The sequence below is a fragment of the Haliotis cracherodii genome, unplaced genomic scaffold, assembly GCF_022045235.1.
Source record: "Haliotis cracherodii isolate W230 unplaced genomic scaffold, xgHalCrac1.p SCAF_15, whole genome shotgun sequence".
Lineage (NCBI taxonomy): Eukaryota > Metazoa > Mollusca > Gastropoda > Lepetellida > Haliotidae > Haliotis > Haliotis cracherodii.
The window spans coordinates 9,801,374-9,821,926 of NW_027266270.1; the positions used below are offsets into that span (position 1 = coordinate 9,801,374).

Below are 20,553 nucleotides of genomic sequence, written 5' to 3' on the forward strand. Positions count from 1 at the left end.
TGTATTACCTCCCAGCGTCGTACACGTTCAAACTTACTTCAACAAGTAGTCCACAATGACATATAGTCTGCTTATTTTTCTCTTTCTTGTGCTTAGGAAACTCATAAAACGTGCTGTCCCGTTTATAAAGAGATGTTTGTTATTTCAGCGCTTATTCAAGTTCGTAAATTACTTAAGTTATGATGCATGTAGCGACAGAATCACGGGCGACAACGCCATACAACAAGAACCAAGGAACGTCTCATTAATATAGCGATGTGATATATCACACAAGAGGGTGAGCATGGTTTTACGCCACTTTAAACAACATTTCAGTAACACGATTGTGGGGACCACATTACACATATATGACACATAGGGAATCGAACCTGGGTCTTCGGTTTTATAACCACTGGGCTACCGGACACCCCATGCAGTGAGAAAGGATGCCTTCCGTTGGCATTAGGGAGCACGGGTGTCCCAGTCGTCTACCGCGCCGCGATTGGATGTGCAGAGTTGAGTCTCTTGGGTACGTTATAAAGATATGATTATGGGTTCGAGTCCGATTATCTTTCTAGGTTTGTCAGCACTATATCTGTCCTCTTCGATTTCACCAAAGTGGTATACGTCTGACACCTGCATCCCTACGGGTTTTCCTCCACATCGAGCTGACATGTGTGACGTGATATAACTGGAATATGTGAAAAGCGGCATAAAACCCAACCCTTTCACTCACTTCATTGGCAACACAAGTGTAAAGTATATCAGCGTAGACATTAATGCACTGTCAGATGGTCCTCGATACCTAACCTATATCCTTTAAAAAGGCAACCATTTGGTTGTAGGGATATCTGTTTTAGTACCACTTACCATTTATACAGTGCTGAAATTAAGTATAAATCTAGCACTGCCAGCACTCCCACTTAACAATTATTTGAATTACGTCATCTACTCATCAAGCAGTACGTCACCTGTGTAATTGCTTTTTGGAGCCACTGAGTTCGTCCACAACGTGTTTATTTTCTCTGGTTTTATTGAGATCCCCTTGACATTTTCCATTCTTGAATGACGTGGTATGGGTTCTGGAAGCAATGTAAATGCTACTATGCTTTTATAGGAAAGAAAGGACGCATTCAGTCCTTTGTATCACATTCACAATGGATCATGTCAAGGCTTATAAATGTCGTTCTAAATAAAAGAAGGTTGTAAGTGCAATTATCTCTGCGTTTTTTAGTTACAATGTTCTTTGCGGAGATCAAGTTCTTAAATCCTAGTATAATAATATGTTTGAATTTAAGATATTGCCTGTATATCAACTACTCATCTTGTCAAATAGTCAGTATCTTAAGTAGCAATACTTACTCATTATTGACGTTTTAGTCTTCTTTTTAGGCATCAAATACATGTATTTTTAATGTAAAATTTCAAAATAAAAAGGAGTATTTAGTGTAGTGTAGCGGAGTTTTGTTTCGAATACTATATCAGCATTACGCTGCTGTTTTGCAGTTAAAAGTTCACGATATTTCAGGATTGAAAATATTTTTACTCAACATACTAGGGTAGTTTTTGGTGTATATGATACCTGGTCCCTTAGGCATAGTTAACACGTAAGTCTGTGAGTGGATGCCGTAAAAACAGTCAAACTATAATACGGCAGTCGTTAAGTCACTGAGTCTTTGGCAGGCAATCCAGGGGTTGACTGCATGAGCAATGATGATGCACAATCAATCAGTTCACTATCGACTGATCCCATCTGTCAACTCGTTCAACAACTTGGGTACTGGAGACCTATCAGACCTATCAGACCCGGGATCATCTCTGTGCTAACACCTAGTATCATCGCCATTCTGTAGTGATTCATATACACATGCATATGAAATGGTCGCAATCGTATATGGACTCTGCTGTTAGAAGAGAGTTCTTATGATTATGGAAATGTGTTATCGCTTTTATTTGAACAGGAAAGGTACTCTGTAAAAACACCGATTACAACATGCACCGTTATATTTCTTTTTTATTCTTTTGATTAACCATATTGGTACACGTTGACACGTCTTTATTTTAGATTTGTTAACTATGTCCGTTGAAGGTTCGTTGAAATGAAACTTTCGAAAGTAAGGCTATAAACACAAATATCGATGCTGTACATCAAACGTCCGAAGACACCGTCCTTGAGAAATAATTTGGTTAAAAATAAAACAGTCTATTCTTGAAGTGCATTGAGAATACCTTGTAATTAGACAACGTATGTACCATAAAAACATTAATAAAGCAACCCGAGCACAAAATGGAACTGTTGTCACTGATGTGACGGGGAGATCAATTGGGGTATTACATCAGTAGTTGATCTCATCCCACGTGAATGTCCACATACATCTATGTGATGCTTAATCACGATTTTCTCCATGCTGTAACGTACCACAAGCTACTCGGTCTAAACGACGATATGTGACTGATCATAGGGCTGCGAAGCCCTTCATCCTTGATTGATCGTGTAACGATACCCGCAAAACAAATTAAAGTAAATTTCCACTGACAGATATCGTCAAAGTAGGAAATCCTGCACGGCAATTGCATTTGGAACAGACCTTAGGTTAGACCAACATTATTTAATTGACACAGTAAATGATACATCAATTCTATGGTTTGCTTTGATTTTGGTCTCGCAATATTTGTTCAGACCAACCTTTGATAGCTGTCTTTGCAGACGGTTCTGTTTGGTGATGTCTGGTATCCTTCCACACGACTTGATGTTTTGCTTCACAGAAAAGGCAACTTTTTACAAGGTGTACTTTTCAAGGAAGAAATAAGACATATTAATTTGCTGTCTGTTCCGGTCAACGTGTTTCAGTGTCGATTAAATTAAACTGAACTAATCCTGAAATAAAAAAAATAGAAATACCGAAATCCAGCCCCAAGGGTAAACGTGAGTTGTTTAATAAAATCGTAAACAGTTGTTCAATTTGTATGTACGAGCCAAAACCATGTGTGTGAGTGAGTGAGTGAGTGAATATGGTTTTACGCCGCTTTTAGCAATATTTCAGCAATATCACGGCGGGGGACACCAGAAATGGGCTTCACACATTGTACCCATATCGGGAATCGAACCCGGGTCTTCGGCGTGACGAGCGAACGCTTTAACCACTAGGCTACCCGACCGCCCCCCATGTGTGTGGCGATTCAACGCAGAACATAAGTATATATAGAACATATATATATTTCTTTCCAATACCAGACTCAAACTGTGGACCAGTTCATCAGACACCATACAAACGGAAATCCATCATTATCAATACCTACACCAGATATAAGTGCCCATTGAATTAAACGGTGGAGACTCAAAATGCAATAAGCACCTGTCCAAGCATGCCCTTTGTTCACAGAAGTCGCTTTGCTCTTCACACCACAAAGCTCAATGTTGACACATAGTAGACAGGTCTGTGAGGGAATTATTTCGCGGACAATGACTCCCCAATGACATACGAGAGGCTCCCGGTTGCTGTTGAAGCTACTTTACATGACGAGAACTCCCCTTTGATCATCCCCGATAGTGAGGAAATGTCAAGATTAATTTCTCGGAGTTGAAGCTGTTCATCTTGGACCTTGTTGATGAGCCTAGCAATCTATCCTTGCGCCATGTGCCTGTAGTCTTGCTTTGTCCACCTTTGCTCTTTGCGGACCCCGTCTATCAACAGCAAATGAAGTTCGAAGATTTATGTTCTGATGTAGATTTTGATATAGGGAATAAATCTGCAGCGCCGTTTTTGATGTCCAGTGTTTCGATCCTTTGATCGGCAAGAGAGAGACTGGGTGCTTTTGTAGTCCTATTGTGTGTCCATGTTCTGTGTCGTGAGACTATTCACATGGTTTGACGCCTTCACGAACTTGTTGTTATTTGACGCAAGATTTCTTTTACGCAGTCATGGAGTATTATTTTCATCAGAACAGCCAACTGATCAGCTGACAGTGAATGAGGCTAAAGCCGCTTTGAATATCATTGCAATCAAAGCAGGCCGTACAACCTCAATGAAGGTGTAAACTATAGTGCCCTTGGTTGTAGACATTTGAAATCCACGATTCAATCGCTAACAAAACAAAGAGTGAGTGAGAATGGTTTTCAGCCGCGTTTAGCAATATTCCAGCATCATCACGACTGGGGACATCAGAAATGGGCTTCAAACATTGTACCCATGTGGCCAACAAACCAAGGATCATAATCTGAATTCAACTTTTGAACAAGCAGATCCAGGCAACTGAGTTTGCTCGTGTAGGCAATATTCATAAAGGTTTCATAATGTTTGACCATAGGCCTCAAGGGAAGCACCTATAAGGCCACAGATCGCAATGACGTTTATTATATTCTTTTTAAGTGATAAGTTTCCAAATATTACAAGGTTAATCCTTGGGAAGCACCTGGGAAGTATGGTATCAATGCAGCTGAATATAATTTGCTATCTTAATGACCCCCGATGTAGAATCACGTAGGAAATATGATTGGCAGTTGGAAATGCAAGTGCAAGTATGTAAATAAACATTTTCATTGAGAACACTTGCAAAGATTGCATGTTGAGGCACACAGCGGTCTTAATCAAACCCGATGTAACCTCTGTAAACTTGAATTCGCGCATGTTCGGAAGACGTGTGGAAGATGAAACGTTGGTGATATTGAACACAACTAATCATTAAAGTTCCAGAACATGTAGCTACCAATAGTGACAAATTAGCCCAAAGTTTCTCCAGTTAATATCGTTACTTCTTAACAAATGAAATTCGCTCGTGCGACTATTGACTGTTCTCCCAATAGGCCCGTGTGTTGCTTCAATGACGGCAACTGGTATCCTCGTCTCTTTCATTCAGAGTCTGTTACATCAGGTCTATCGGCTCTAAAGAAAGAAGATTTATCAAATAAAATTCGAGTTTATGGTCGATGAGACCAGACATGCATGCAATATACAAGAGGCAAACGACGAAACAGCCATCAAGTGATGGTATTAACTAGCAATGAAGGCATTGCTCAAGAACCTCAGTAGTTTCGGAGGTTACCAAAAATCTAGTTCACAAAGGCAGAAGAAATTTCTATATTTTGCAGCGAATGCATATACATACATTCAACGATGTTTCGCGATACAGTTGTGATGTGAGAATAACATGTCAACTCCAGAGAATAATCAGTCTCGTTTAACTGCCGAAACATATTCGTAAAAGACAGAACAAGGTATGCAATGGCATTTGATTGTCTAACAACGCAATTTTACAAAATTGAAGTTCCGGTATTGAATTATCAAACAAGAAAAAACGAAGAAATATGCTGATTTTGTCACTTTGGTAGTTGGTTTGAATTTTTGTTTGTTTAACGGTTCATACCGCAGTATTTCAACTATGTGAACGTGGCCTGTAATTAAATTAATTTGGACCACACAAACCAGTGATTGAAATAAAGAGCAACGGTCGACGCCGCCGAGGTACAGTGACATGCAATCAACCAAGTCACCGAGCCTGACACCAAAGTAGGTCAACTCTTACTGGGGGACCTATTCTTTCCCGCAAACCCAATATGGGTGATAATGGTAAATCCTGTTAAAAACAATGATGCACTTGGAAAAAAAGATGGCGGCACGCTTGCTCGGGACGATCGTGCTCACGGCACGTACGGAATGTACACAGCTTGCAGCCAAATCACGTCTCTGTAACAGGCGACTGTAACTGCCACAACATACGTGCCGTTCCACCCTCTCATATTCTTTGATGTAATAACACAGATCTTGTCACCTGTTCTGTGTTTAAAGAGGGCACGGTTGACACAGTTGATAGGGAGCGGCAATTCACGCTTAAGAGTTGCGCACGTTACTCGTCCCAGAAACCTATGGTCGTTCGAATCACGGTTCGCCCTGATTATGTTCCTTGGTTTATATGTACATCAGTACCATACCAGTGCTGGTTGGCATCATCATCAACATCTCAACCTTCATCACTTCTTGCTTTCCTCCCACATGAAGCTGTCACGAAGCGTCAAAACTGAACCGTCGTTTACAGCGGTGTTAACCCCAAAACACTCACTCCCAAGCCTACGAGTTCACGTCACATTTGTGACGATGGGATGCCGCGACACCCATGTCAACTTCTGTTGACTTAATCCCTTCATAACAACCTCATCTGAAGGATTAGGACGTTGTGTCGAATAACGGATCTGTTGAGCCTGATTGTTTGGACATCACTTAAGCCATCGATCCATGTCTTCATCAGTCTTAGTGTTTTGCTGCAATTTACATGATTGGCACCGATAACTGACGTATGTGGACATAAGCAGATGGTTGTCAAATAGATCCCATAACAATATTAACGCTAAGATGACCATTCTGGCAGTGGTAAACACTTCAGATGAAGCCTCATTATCGCCGTCTCTTTATATCATTAGATGAAACGGAGGCAGTTTTCTATCAAATTTGAAAAATATTGAAAGAAATCATGTGGGCTATATTTGTTCTATTTTAGATTCAAAATCAAATTATTACCCATTCCGTTCACTATTTCAAACACAATCTCTTCAATTTGTCCACTTGATTGGAAATTACCTGGATCAGGTACGGCTGATCACCTTATAGTCACAATCATTTCGAATTATGTTTCCTAAACATGCTTTTACGAAAATCGCAAGTCGACAGGGAATTGACACTTGAGTACCTGTTATTGCCATTTCATGCAGAAAAAAAACAAAGATGATAAAAACAATCAATATAAAACACGAAGGACTTAGAATCAACATAAAATCATTGGCGTAAATCTGTAGTTTCAGGAAATATTTGTTTCACGAAAGGTCTCCTTCATAGAATTTTTTTGGATGATCATTATTAATAGCGATTCGGGATAATGGTATTTGACAAAGTAGAAAAGTGAATAATCGCTCTGTTGATGGAGAACTAACGTGGCATTCACATCTGCAAACCTCGAAAGAGAAGTGTATGAACAAAACGCATTTACACAAAAGCGAATACCAACTCAAGTTTTCGAAATAGACCAAACTGTATCTACAATTTTTTCGCTTATGTAATGTTCCGAGAATTATGCCTGTCAAGAGGATGCTTAAAGACATTCCATAATCATATACCTAGCTCCATTTGGGCGCATTCCAATAACCCATTTCGAGAACACCTGGTGTCATCACTGATTTGAAGTGATCAATTCATGTAATTTTTACCACTATTTTACTTTTAACGCTCAGTGGAATCTGTCTCGGAGGATGATTGCGACTGATTCTTTTCGATGTTGACGTTATTTGTTTAAATGAATCGACATTCGGGAGGTCATATTTTTTTTACATGCGACAGCATCTCCGTATTCAGTCGTGGCGATGGATCATTTATTTTAACTGACCTACAATACATTGTACACTCTAAAATTCGTTACAAGTTAGTCCGTTATTTGGTACATGGAATACAATGCAGTTATATATCATCAAAGACATATTTTCGGCTTTAAATAATTTGGAAACGTCTTGTTGTCCAGTGGCTTATTTCTCGCTTGTGGATAAATGGTCGAGCGACATATTTTTGTAGGTTTGGAGTATTGATTCTTCTTGTACTTAATCGTTATTATAAACAAGCTGTTTAACACCTCTCATTGTAAGTGCTGTAGATCACATATGTCATGAACATATCTACATTATAAGAATATCAAGAACCAAAATTGGGTGAATTTTAAACAAATGTTTTTAGCTTCTTGGTTGGTGAAAACAACTGAACTAGAAGAGCTGAAAGCCATAAATGATGTATTTCTAAAAAATACAACAAATGAAGCAATATTCATGTGTCTGGTTCCTTTTGAGTGTCATAGCATGCATAATCTGTCATTCCTTGACATTTACATGAATATGCTTTAAAGATGGTTAACGTTTTTCAAATCCATGCATGTGAAGCACATGTGACTGCATAACGAGATTTGTACAAGCTCTCAAATCATTTCTGATTGACAGATCATATTAATAACAACACCGTGACATTGCTATCCCTGTCCCTCAATTCAAATAGAAGAGGAAGACGTGATTCATGTGTCAAACTGACACCTATTTACGACATGCGTCCTTTATGTATCTGACCTTACGTCAACCATGAACGCAACTATCAGTGGGTTATGCCAATCACATCGGTTCATCTCACACCTTGTAAAGACATGAACAATCTTTGGATGAGCCAGTAGCTTTGACAGTGAATTGCTTCTCTTCAACTTAGGTCTGTCATCACTTGGGCCATAATGATGTTCTCAGAAACCACTCATCATGAGAACAATTGGCAATGCGAGCCGAATCCCTCGAGATAATATGAGTAGGATTAATTGGACGTGAATGAGTGAGTTAACGCATTTGGAATCATTCCATCTATATCACTGTGGGTTCTGTGTAATCTAGTCTGGAACAAGTAACCGGTGACTGAAAGCAATTACGGCAACGATCCGAGTCATTGAGAGCGTGACCACCCGATACCCGTTATAGCTGTTTTTGACAAGATTCAGGTACATGTACTTTGGACCTGTTTTGTCCCGGATCATCCCCACACTTAAGTGACTTTAGTGTAAGAAATATAATGAAAATGTATTTCTGAAAACCCGTGATCATGTCTAAATTCAAGGTAGTCTATCTACAATAGTGCAACTAAAAGTGTTAATATTAATGTGGGAATGTTTGAGTTGGCATTAACCTCACTTTCAAAATTATTTTAGTAATCATGACTGCCAGTGTGACGTTGAACGCCCACAGTTGCTCAGACGGAAGGTGTGTGCCGCTTTTGGGAAACTGTAACCACGAATATTGTGGAGACATTCTGAGTATAAACAGGTTAAATATTGCATTTCAATCCTGGAACCCCCGAGATGGTTGTACTGCCTGCGCCCTTCTGTTACGAACAAACAAGGCATGTGGTTGGATATATGATCACCCACAAAAGAACTGCGGCGTGTATGTTGGTTAATATATGAAGAATTGCTCATATTCAAGAGATATTAGTTTGGTTTGATGCAAAAAACGAACATACTGGTATGTTCCGTGAACCGACGCTCATAAATGCATCACATGCATATGTGACATCTCATTGAAACATCTATGAACTATGATTCTATGGTACGCATTTCTTTATGTGGTGACTATATTAATACTAGCTCTTTGTTTCGTACCTAAAGTATTTAAACTAACATAATATAAATTCATTGTAGATAACTGCATATATTAACTTACGTTAAAGTATAACTTCAACTGGATGATATAATATACCTCCGTGGTCGAAATGACATGATCTATTGTGAACAAAGGACTGTTTCACCTCTCCTTTGAAAACACATTTTACGTTACATACATTACATGTATTGATACATTGATACATTTGTGCAAAGGTTAGTTCAGAAACCTAGAAAACAGTACCATGGCATGGTATTATATCAATGTTTGATGGTTCATATTTCCCTGACAAATAAATATCTAGGAGTATGTGTTGGACATAACTTTCCAATGATTACACAAATAATATTCGAGACCTTTCATTTAACAACTCTTCGTGTTTCTTGTTAAACTTGGGTGAAAGTGTTGTTAGACCGACCTTGCGAGATCGTTGTAAAATCATTGGTGAAAACTGACTATCAATTTATCTTTAAAAGGCAGCTTTGGACGGTAGTAATGGTCCGACGTGTCGTAAGCTATTCTAAATAACAAGTCATGAGAAAACTTTGTTAGTCTGGATCATTGTGGTGTGAAGAACATGTTCATTGATATAATGTTGCAATATACATTATACGTCTGTCTACCTGCCCCATCAAGCTCTAGGCCTAACATATCTCAAAAGATAAACCGTTGTCGACGTAATAAGCTCCCAGGGCGCTCTCAAAATAAAAAATAGGGGGTTCTTATTAGAATAAAATTTTAGTGGAAAGATCGTAAATTTCGTGGTTTATGCTGACAGCCTGGTAAATCCTGTTAAAAACAATGATGCACTTGGAAAAAAAGATGGCGGCACGCTTGCTCGGGACGATCGTGCTCACGGCACGTACGGAATGTACACAGCTTGCAGCCAAATCACGTCTCTGTAACAGGCGACTGTAACTGCCACAACATACGTGCCGTTCCACCCTCTCATATTCTTTGATGTAATAACACAGATCTTGTCACCTGTTCTGTGTTTAAAGAGGGCACGGTTGACACAGTTGATAGGGAGCGGCAATTCACGCTTAAGAGTTGCGCACGTTACTCGTCCCAGAAACCTATGGTCGTTCGAATCACGGTTCGCCCTGATTATGTTCCTTGGTTTATATGTACATCAGTACCATACCAGTGCTGGTTGGCATCATCATCAACATCTCAACCTTCATCACTTCTTGCTTTCCTCCCACATGAAGCTGTCACGAAGCGTCAAAACTGAACCGTCGTTTACAGCGGTGTTAACCCCAAAACACTCACTCCCAAGCCTACGAGTTCACGTCACATTTGTGACGATGGGATGCCGCGACACCCATGTCAACTTCTGTTGACTTAATCCCTTCATAACAACCTCATCTGAAGGATTAGGACGTTGTGTCGAATAACGGATCTGTTGAGCCTGATTGTTTGGACATCACTTAAGCCATCGATCCATGTCTTCATCAGTCTTAGTGTTTTGCTGCAATTTACATGATTGGCACCGATAACTGACGTATGTGGACATAAGCAGATGGTTGTCAAATAGATCCCATAACAATATTAACGCTAAGATGACCATTCTGGCAGTGGTAAACACTTCAGATGAAGCCTCATTATCGCCGTCTCTTTATATCATTAGATGAAACGGAGGCAGTTTTCTATCAAATTTGAAAAATATTGAAAGAAATCATGTGGGCTATATTTGTTCTATTTTAGATTCAAAATCAAATTATTACCCATTCCGTTCACTATTTCAAACACAATCTCTTCAATTTGTCCACTTGATTGGAAATTACCTGGATCAGGTACGGCTGATCACCTTATAGTCACAATCATTTCGAATTATGTTTCCTAAACATGCTTTTACGAAAATCGCAAGTCGACAGGGAATTGACACTTGAGTACCTGTTATTGCCATTTCATGCAGAAAAAAAACAAAGATGATAAAAACAATCAATATAAAACACGAAGGACTTAGAATCAACATAAAATCATTGGCGTAAATCTGTAGTTTCAGGAAATATTTGTTTCACGAAAGGTCTCCTTCATAGAATTTTTTTGGATGATCATTATTAATAGCGATTCGGGATAATGGTATTTGACAAAGTAGAAAAGTGAATAATCGCTCTGTTGATGGAGAACTAACGTGGCATTCACATCTGCAAACCTCGAAAGAGAAGTGTATGAACAAAACGCATTTACACAAAAGCGAATACCAACTCAAGTTTTCGAAATAGACCAAACTGTATCTACAATTTTTTCGCTTATGTAATGTTCCGAGAATTATGCCTGTCAAGAGGATGCTTAAAGACATTCCATAATCATATACCTAGCTCCATTTGGGCGCATTCCAATAACCCATTTCGAGAACACCTGGTGTCATCACTGATTTGAAGTGATCAATTCATGTAATTTTTACCACTATTTTACTTTTAACGCTCAGTGGAATCTGTCTCGGAGGATGATTGCGACTGATTCTTTTCGATGTTGACGTTATTTGTTTAAATGAATCGACATTCGGGAGGTCATATTTTTTTTACATGCGACAGCATCTCCGTATTCAGTCGTGGCGATGGATCATTTATTTTAACTGACCTACAATACATTGTACACTCTAAAATTCGTTACAAGTTAGTCCGTTATTTGGTACATGGAATACAATGCAGTTATATATCATCAAAGACATATTTTCGGCTTTAAATAATTTGGAAACGTCTTGTTGTCCAGTGGCTTATTTCTCGCTTGTGGATAAATGGTCGAGCGACATATTTTTGTAGGTTTGGAGTATTGATTCTTCTTGTACTTAATCGTTATTATAAACAAGCTGTTTAACACCTCTCATTGTAAGTGCTGTAGATCACATATGTCATGAACATATCTACATTATAAGAATATCAAGAACCAAAATTGGGTGAATTTTAAACAAATGTTTTTAGCTTCTTGGTTGGTGAAAACAACTGAACTAGAAGAGCTGAAAGCCATAAATGATGTATTTCTAAAAAATACAACAAATGAAGCAATATTCATGTGTCTGGTTCCTTTTGAGTGTCATAGCATGCATAATCTGTCATTCCTTGACATTTACATGAATATGCTTTAAAGATGGTTAACGTTTTTCAAATCCATGCATGTGAAGCACATGTGACTGCATAACGAGATTTGTACAAGCTCTCAAATCATTTCTGATTGACAGATCATATTAATAACAACACCGTGACATTGCTATCCCTGTCCCTCAATTCAAATAGAAGAGGAAGACGTGATTCATGTGTCAAACTGACACCTATTTACGACATGCGTCCTTTATGTATCTGACCTTACGTCAACCATGAACGCAACTATCAGTGGGTTATGCCAATCACATCGGTTCATCTCACACCTTGTAAAGACATGAACAATCTTTGGATGAGCCAGTAGCTTTGACAGTGAATTGCTTCTCTTCAACTTAGGTCTGTCATCACTTGGGCCATAATGATGTTCTCAGAAACCACTCATCATGAGAACAATTGGCAATGCGAGCCGAATCCCTCGAGATAATATGAGTAGGATTAATTGGACGTGAATGAGTGAGTTAACGCATTTGGAATCATTCCATCTATATCACTGTGGGTTCTGTGTAATCTAGTCTGGAACAAGTAACCGGTGACTGAAAGCAATTACGGCAACGATCCGAGTCATTGAGAGCGTGACCACCCGATACCCGTTATAGCTGTTTTTGACAAGATTCAGGTACATGTACTTTGGACCTGTTTTGTCCCGGATCATCCCCACACTTAAGTGACTTTAGTGTAAGAAATATAATGAAAATGTATTTCTGAAAACCCGTGATCATGTCTAAATTCAAGGTAGTCTATCTACAATAGTGCAACTAAAAGTGTTAATATTAATGTGGGAATGTTTGAGTTGGCATTAACCTCACTTTCAAAATTATTTTAGTAATCATGACTGCCAGTGTGACGTTGAACGCCCACAGTTGCTCAGACGGAAGGTGTGTGCCGCTTTTGGGAAACTGTAACCACGAATATTGTGGAGACATTCTGAGTATAAACAGGTTAAATATTGCATTTCAATCCTGGAACCCCCGAGATGGTTGTACTGCCTGCGCCCTTCTGTTACGAACAAACAAGGCATGTGGTTGGATATATGATCACCCACAAAAGAACTGCGGCGTGTATGTTGGTTAATATATGAAGAATTGCTCATATTCAAGAGATATTAGTTTGGTTTGATGCAAAAAACGAACATACTGGTATGTTCCGTGAACCGACGCTCATAAATGCATCACATGCATATGTGACATCTCATTGAAACATCTATGAACTATGATTCTATGGTACGCATTTCTTTATGTGGTGACTATATTAATACTAGCTCTTTGTTTCGTACCTAAAGTATTTAAACTAACATAATATAAATTCATTGTAGATAACTGCATATATTAACTTACGTTAAAGTATAACTTCAACTGGATGATATAATATACCTCCGTGGTCGAAATGACATGATCTATTGTGAACAAAGGACTGTTTCACCTCTCCTTTGAAAACACATTTTACGTTACATACATTACATGTATTGATACATTGATACATTTGTGCAAAGGTTAGTTCAGAAACCTAGAAAACAGTACCATGGCATGGTATTATATCAATGTTTGATGGTTCATATTTCCCTGACAAATAAATATCTAGGAGTATGTGTTGGACATAACTTTCCAATGATTACACAAATAATATTCGAGACCTTTCATTTAACAACTCTTCGTGTTTCTTGTTAAACTTGGGTGAAAGTGTTGTTAGACCGACCTTGCGAGATCGTTGTAAAATCATTGGTGAAAACTGACTATCAATTTATCTTTAAAAGGCAGCTTTGGACGGTAGTAATGGTCCGACGTGTCGTAAGCTATTCTAAATAACAAGTCATGAGAAAACTTTGTTAGTCTGGATCATTGTGGTGTGAAGAACATGTTCATTGATATAATGTTGCAATATACATTATACGTCTGTCTACCTGCCCCATCAAGCTCTAGGCCTAACATATCTCAAAAGATAAACCGTTGTCGACGTAATAAGCTCCCAGGGCGCTCTCAAAATAAAAAATAGGGGGTTCTTATTAGAATAAAATTTTAGTGGAAAGATCGTAAATTTCGTGGTTTATGCTGACAGCCTGAAATGATACGAAAGAAACGTCCGTGCTTATTATACGTGTTATATTTTTCCAAAATTTAATTGCCCATTATTAAGGATGCATATCACACACAAGTGCGTATTATACACGAATAGATAAGTCTTGTGTACATTGATCAAGTGGAAGGGGTGCCAATTGGGATTGTTCCCTAGCCAATATATTAGCAAATATCGCTGTGGGCGCTTATTAGAGCGGGGCGCTTATTACGTCGAATACGGTAACCCATCTGTTGATAGAGTAAGAGTCTTTAGGAGAAATAAATGTGGGACGTGGGTCCTGTAATAAGCTATTAAAAGTAACATGATACTAGCCGATCAGTATTTTATAGAAAGTTGCTGAAAATTTCAACTTTTTCCTGTCGTTAAGAATAATCTATCCTGTAACATGATTCTGTTTACAAGATATTGATTTCTGCATTGATGACATAATTCAACTACATCGCAAGCAAAAGAGTTTTGGGAACTTAACCAACATATTTGACGGTCCATATTCCATTACCGTATCCGTTCAAACATGTATTATTTGTTCCAGGTAAACCTAGGGACGATGCTGTTAAGGATGACACCTTTCTGCCTGGGATTAGTTACATATATTCTTTTGGCATCATCAACCCAAGCCGAAGACGTAGTTGTTCCACAAACACCAGATGAGGCCAGTGAAAGTGAGGTAAAAGACAATGTAGACACTGATGGATATTACCAGGATGTGAGTAAATCAGTATATGCTACAAACAATAATGACGAAAAACGTCAATCAGTGGACACACTAGGTTTTTCTGGAACTCTAGGAAAACGACGTATTGACCCAATTCTCTTTGGAGGTCGGTTAGGTAAGAGAGGGATGGATCCTTTGGGCTTCGCTGGAACTCTTGGTAAACGAGGAATTGATAATCTGGGCTTTGCTGGAACTCTTGGCAAACGTGGAATGGATCCTCTGGGCTTTGCTGGAACTCTTGGCAAACGTGGAATGGATCCTTTGGGCTTTGCTGGAACTCTTGGCAAACGTGGAATGGATCCTTTGGGCTTCGCCGGAACTCTTGGTAAACGAGGAATTGATAATCTGGGCTTCGCTGGAACTCTTGGTAAACGAGGAATGGATCCTTTGGGATTTGCTGGAACACTTGGTAAACGAGGAATGGATCACTGGGGCTTTGCTGGAACTCTTGGTAAACGTAGAATGGATCCTTTGGGCTTTGCCGGTACTCTCGGTAAACGTGGAATGGACAGTCTGGGCTTCGCTGGAACTCTTGGTAAACGAGGAATGGATCCTTTGGGATATGCTGGACAACTAGGTAAACGAGGCATGGACAAGTTTGGATTTGCAAGTCAGCTTGGGAAAAGAGCAATGGACAAGTTCGGATTTGCCAGTCAACTCGGTAAACGAGGTATGGACAAGTTTGGATTTGCCAGTCAACTCGGTAAACGAGGTATGGACAAGTTTGGATTTGCCAGTCAACTCGGTAAACGAGGTATGGACAAGTTCGGATTTGCCAGTCAACTCGGTAAACGAGGTATGGACAAGTTTGGATTTGCCAGTCAGCTGGGAAAAAAGGCTGTGGACAGGTTTGGATTTGCAAGTCAACTTGGGAAGCGGGCAATGGACAAACTGGGATTCGCAAGTCAGTTAGGGAAAAAGGCCGTTGACAGGTTTGGTTTTGCAAGTCAACTTGGCAAACGTGGTGTCGATCATTATGGATTCATGGGAACACTAGGCAAAAGAGGAATGGATAGTCTCGGATATGCCGGGCAGCTTGGGAAAAGGGGCATGGATGGATTTGGCTTTGCTGGAACACTTGGAAAGAGGGGCGTTGATTCCCTTGGATTTGCTGGGCAACTTGGAAAAAGGAGAATGGATTCCTATGGCTTTAATGCACAACTCGGGAAAAGGGACGGTTCTGATGTTGAACGGGAAAAACGGCAAATGGACTCACGAATGTTCGGAGCACGACTGGGAAAGAGAATGGATGCTGCCCAATTAGGCAAGAGATCAGCTGAGAAAGTAGACTCAGACGTAAGTACATTAAAGCATTGGTGACGACAAGTCATTGCAACCACATATAATCTTGCATAACATACTGATGAAAACATTAATTCAGTGATACAACAGTATTGCTTCGTAACTGTAATTGGCAGATATTGTCGTCTTTATCACGTGGTACACGTTTGAGTATTGGTAGGTCGTTATATTTCATAATAAGAATGTGTTTTATTGCGATTAAATATACTGAGTGAACTGCATCTGTGCTTTGCTAAGTACACAAGCATTTTGCATTATAAAACTGTATTTTGTCACAAGTAAATTGTTAAAATCTATTCTATCCATCACTTTCCGATGTTTGAATATTTACATCCGAAGACAGACATTGCCTATGGGACAGTCAATTTAATAACCAAAGAGAGATTAAGTGGATTGCAAAATGTTATTTCTTAAGCCACTGGGGATATACACTGTGTCTGTTCCGCTTTTTTAGACCGCTCAATATGCAGTTTGGAAAAAGCCCCTTGGCACCCCGTTATTACATTGTTTCGCTTATTTGCATTCCCCGTGAGGTAGAATTGTTATTAGAAAGGCATCTACGTCATTATTTCTGGTTTATGATTTGAAATAGTTCAAGCTGCCACTTAACGTACACATCAAACGCCAGCCTCGAACCGACAATGAATTGTCAAACTGGATATAAAATATGATTAAAAGGCCCTTTGAAATGCGGTTAATACATTATATTTGTCTCGAAATGTGTAACGGGTTTTGGACGTCAGTTCCTCTAAAAATTTATCATGATATACAAGGTTAAGTTTTACTTAAGAGAATATACATAGATCTATAAGCTATTGGGTGTTTACATAGCTTCAAGAAACACATAACGGATGAGTACGCTGCAAAGTTTTCTTCATCTTAAAATATTTACAGACCGTAAAAAAGACAGGCATGAATAATGATATATAACAAAACAGGTTTTTGGTGCCAATGAAATCATTTCCATATCAAAGTGCTCAATTAGAATGCCATAGCGGTAAAAAGGATATCACTTACGTCAAAACGGAAATGTCTTATCTCTAATGTGTATAAATGAACCTTTCTCTTACAAAAATGTTGGAGTCCATTATATCGTCGTTACTGATGTATTTTTTTTCTTTTCAGAATTTCTCGTCCCAAGACGCATCCTAATAACATACTTTCTGAAGTGGAAGAAAAGAAATTGGCGACACAACGTAAGTGTCCTCCAGACACAAATCCAACATAACTCGACTTTGTCCATTTACAAGGGAAGTGATTTTCATAGTTCTCTACCATCATACCATTGGACGACCCCGCAGTCTACTCCTGATTTCAACCCAGTCGTATACGCTGCCTGTACCGTATAAACTTACGTTGAGTAATTTCGTATTTGTTGGGTGACCGTTGTGTTTCAAGGTCGTTTATGACGTTGGGATCCTTGACATCATTCATTCTTCCTAATAATTTGTTGAAGGGTGTTTCGAGGATAGGTAGTGTTGCTGGCATGACACTTTCGGTAAATACAGCAAATAATCTCACTGAAAATCATTCTGTCATTATTTTAGTGTAATAAGCTATTTTAATGTTAAAAAAAACACGGGAATGAATTGGTAACATGGTTCGTTTTCACATAACAAGTATGATTTGTTATTATGTTTCTGTGTAATTTAGATGAAGATTTTTTTTGTTTAACCGATTATGTTTTACAACTTTTCTACCGTAGAATCAAAACGAAGTTTCTTTCATGTTATGTTTTATTCGTGACGTAACCGCTCCGGGTTTCAAATCAGCGAATGATTGCATTAATTGTATTTGGTTTGTCGCATGCTTATTTTCAGAAGATATGAAATAATTTAATTATTGCCTTAGACATGTATATAATATGTAAATACTGATCTGAATAAAGTAATTTTGAATATAATATTTTATCTACGACTTAAGAGTAACTTTCTCTAACAAAGTTTTTAGGCGAACATTATGACATGACGTGACGATTAAACCTAAAGCATGCGCACAAAAGGATGTGTGTTTGTGATCTTTAATAGTGGCATGGGCTTTGATTAAACAAATTAACCTCATGCTAATGCTTAGAATGAACTGAATTTACCCGAGTGAATCCATTTTATGAGAGTAATAAGCAACTACACAAATACGTTCTTGGACGTAATCAAATAACCAATATGTGGAGCACGTTAACATACATAAATATGTATGTAAATGATATCTACCGATAAAATGATAAAATGATCTATCATTGCAATCTTCCTGCAGACATGTACACGTTAGTGTGTAGTTATTTCCGCATCGACTGAAATTATCGTGTACTTACATGTACTTGCATACCAATTTTCCCTTCGCTACATTATGCTATCACGTTGAGATTATCGGATATATTCTTTCGCGGAATTGAGGAATAACGGTATTTGAAGCACATACATGCAAATAGCTGTCAAACATTGACCTAACGTTACATACATTATATATAATACACACAGACAGACAGCGACAGTGAAGTAGGGCCACGGTGAATTTTGTTTTTGTCTGAGTATCGCCTACGTAGGACTTAGTATCTCCTACGTAGGACTTACTATCTCCTACGTAGAACTTAGCATGGCCTAGAATTACTATCTCATACATGGGACTTAGTATGGACTAGAATAACTTTCTCCTACGTAGGACTTAGTATGGACTAGAATAACTTTCTCCTACGTAGGACTTAATATCTCCTACGTAGGAGATAGTAAGTCCTACTAGGAGATAGTAAGTCCTACGTAGGAGATACTAAGTTCTACGTAGAAGATACTAAGTTCTACGTAGAAGATACTAAGTCCTACGTAGAAGATACTAAGTCCTACGTAGAAGATACTAAGTTCTACGTAGAAGATACTAAGTCCTACGTAGAAGATACTAAGTCCTACGTAGGACAAACAAAAATTTAACGTGACCCTACAACGCCTCCTAAACAGAGAGACAGACAAGTATATCATAGAAATAAACGACGAGTGGGAGTTGTTTAACGTACACTAATAAAACACTGCAGTGAGTAAAAATCATAGAAGATAAAGTATGTTGGGGCGGGGTGGGGGTGGGGGGGGGGGGGGGGGGGGGATTTGATCTTTCTCGCACATTCTCACAATTTTTACGTCGATTATAAATCCTTATGAATTGATATGGAAAACTGTAAAGATATCGGTAAATGAACTTTAACTCAACTCGGTAGGATACACTTAAGATATAACATCAGTATCTTGTTTGCGTTCATTGAGTTATAAACGTCAAAACCGATGTGAACACTGTGCACATCAGGGCAGAGGGTTTACGCAAAGTGTGCACACCGGTTTTTTGCGTTCATGCCTCCGCTGACAATATATTGATGTCAGTTCTTAAACATAAGTCAAAAGCAGTAACTTCACAGACATCTTAGCAACCGAATAACAATAGTGGACAACGATACGAAATAATAAGCGCAATAACACAATACAAGTCTCAAACTCTCTTTTATCAGAAAATTTGGAGTGGTGGTGGGCGCGGTCAGTATTTTTCGGTTAATGGAAACAAACGCAAAAACGTTGCTTGGTGAAATGCCTTTCAATCACATACAATGTAATTATTTGCATGTATATATGAATATGTTTTTTTTTCATATACGTTTAGATAGAAGTCAACTGTGTAACCAACATCTTTCAACTCTCACATAGATGTATGGGGGTTGCCATATAGTAAAAACTACGGGATCTATTCTTGTCATTGGTGCTAAGTCTGCAGCCAGTTTTTGGTGTCCGAGGGCATATTTGACCATTACCACATCGGTATAACCCTCATCCACTGACCCCATTAGTAGAAACACATTATTACTGGCATTGCATGTCAGTTTGAAAACCGTTGTACGTGGACGATACATCCCAATAATGTAATTACTTCGTCATTCTTACGATCACTGATACCAGCTTAATGCGATGTCAAATCAAAAGCATAATTACGTTTACTATTTCGACGATCCAGTGACTTTTAGACATTAATTATTTGAATGTTGAGACCAAGTCTTGGATAGACTAAACCACCAGCCAAGTCCTTGTGCCTATGAGTGATAGGAGTCATTCGTTGAACATGCAGGATTATTTATATATTTATCTATTTTTTATCAAGATGGAAGAGCTGCCTCCGTGAATGAAAGTTCACTGACATTAATAGGCAAAGATTGACTTTGGGATATAGCCCACACATACATTTACTGC

General features: G+C 38.7%; 1 protein-coding gene across 1 annotated transcript in view; it reads left to right on the forward strand.

Moving 5' to 3' along the window:
- LOC139462244 (buccalin-like) overlaps positions 1-18,296 on the forward strand; it is a 46,327-nt gene extending 28,031 nt beyond the window's left edge. The window contains exons 2-3 of the mRNA XM_071243843.1: positions 14,852-16,330; positions 17,462-18,296. Coding sequence (XP_071099944.1) covers positions 14,867-16,330; positions 17,462-17,488 — 1,491 coding nt within the window. The 5' untranslated portion in view covers positions 14,852-14,866 and the 3' untranslated portion in view covers positions 17,489-18,296. The remainder of the gene's footprint in view (positions 1-14,851; positions 16,331-17,461) is intronic.
- The last annotated feature ends 2,257 nt before the right edge of the window (positions 18,297-20,553 follow it).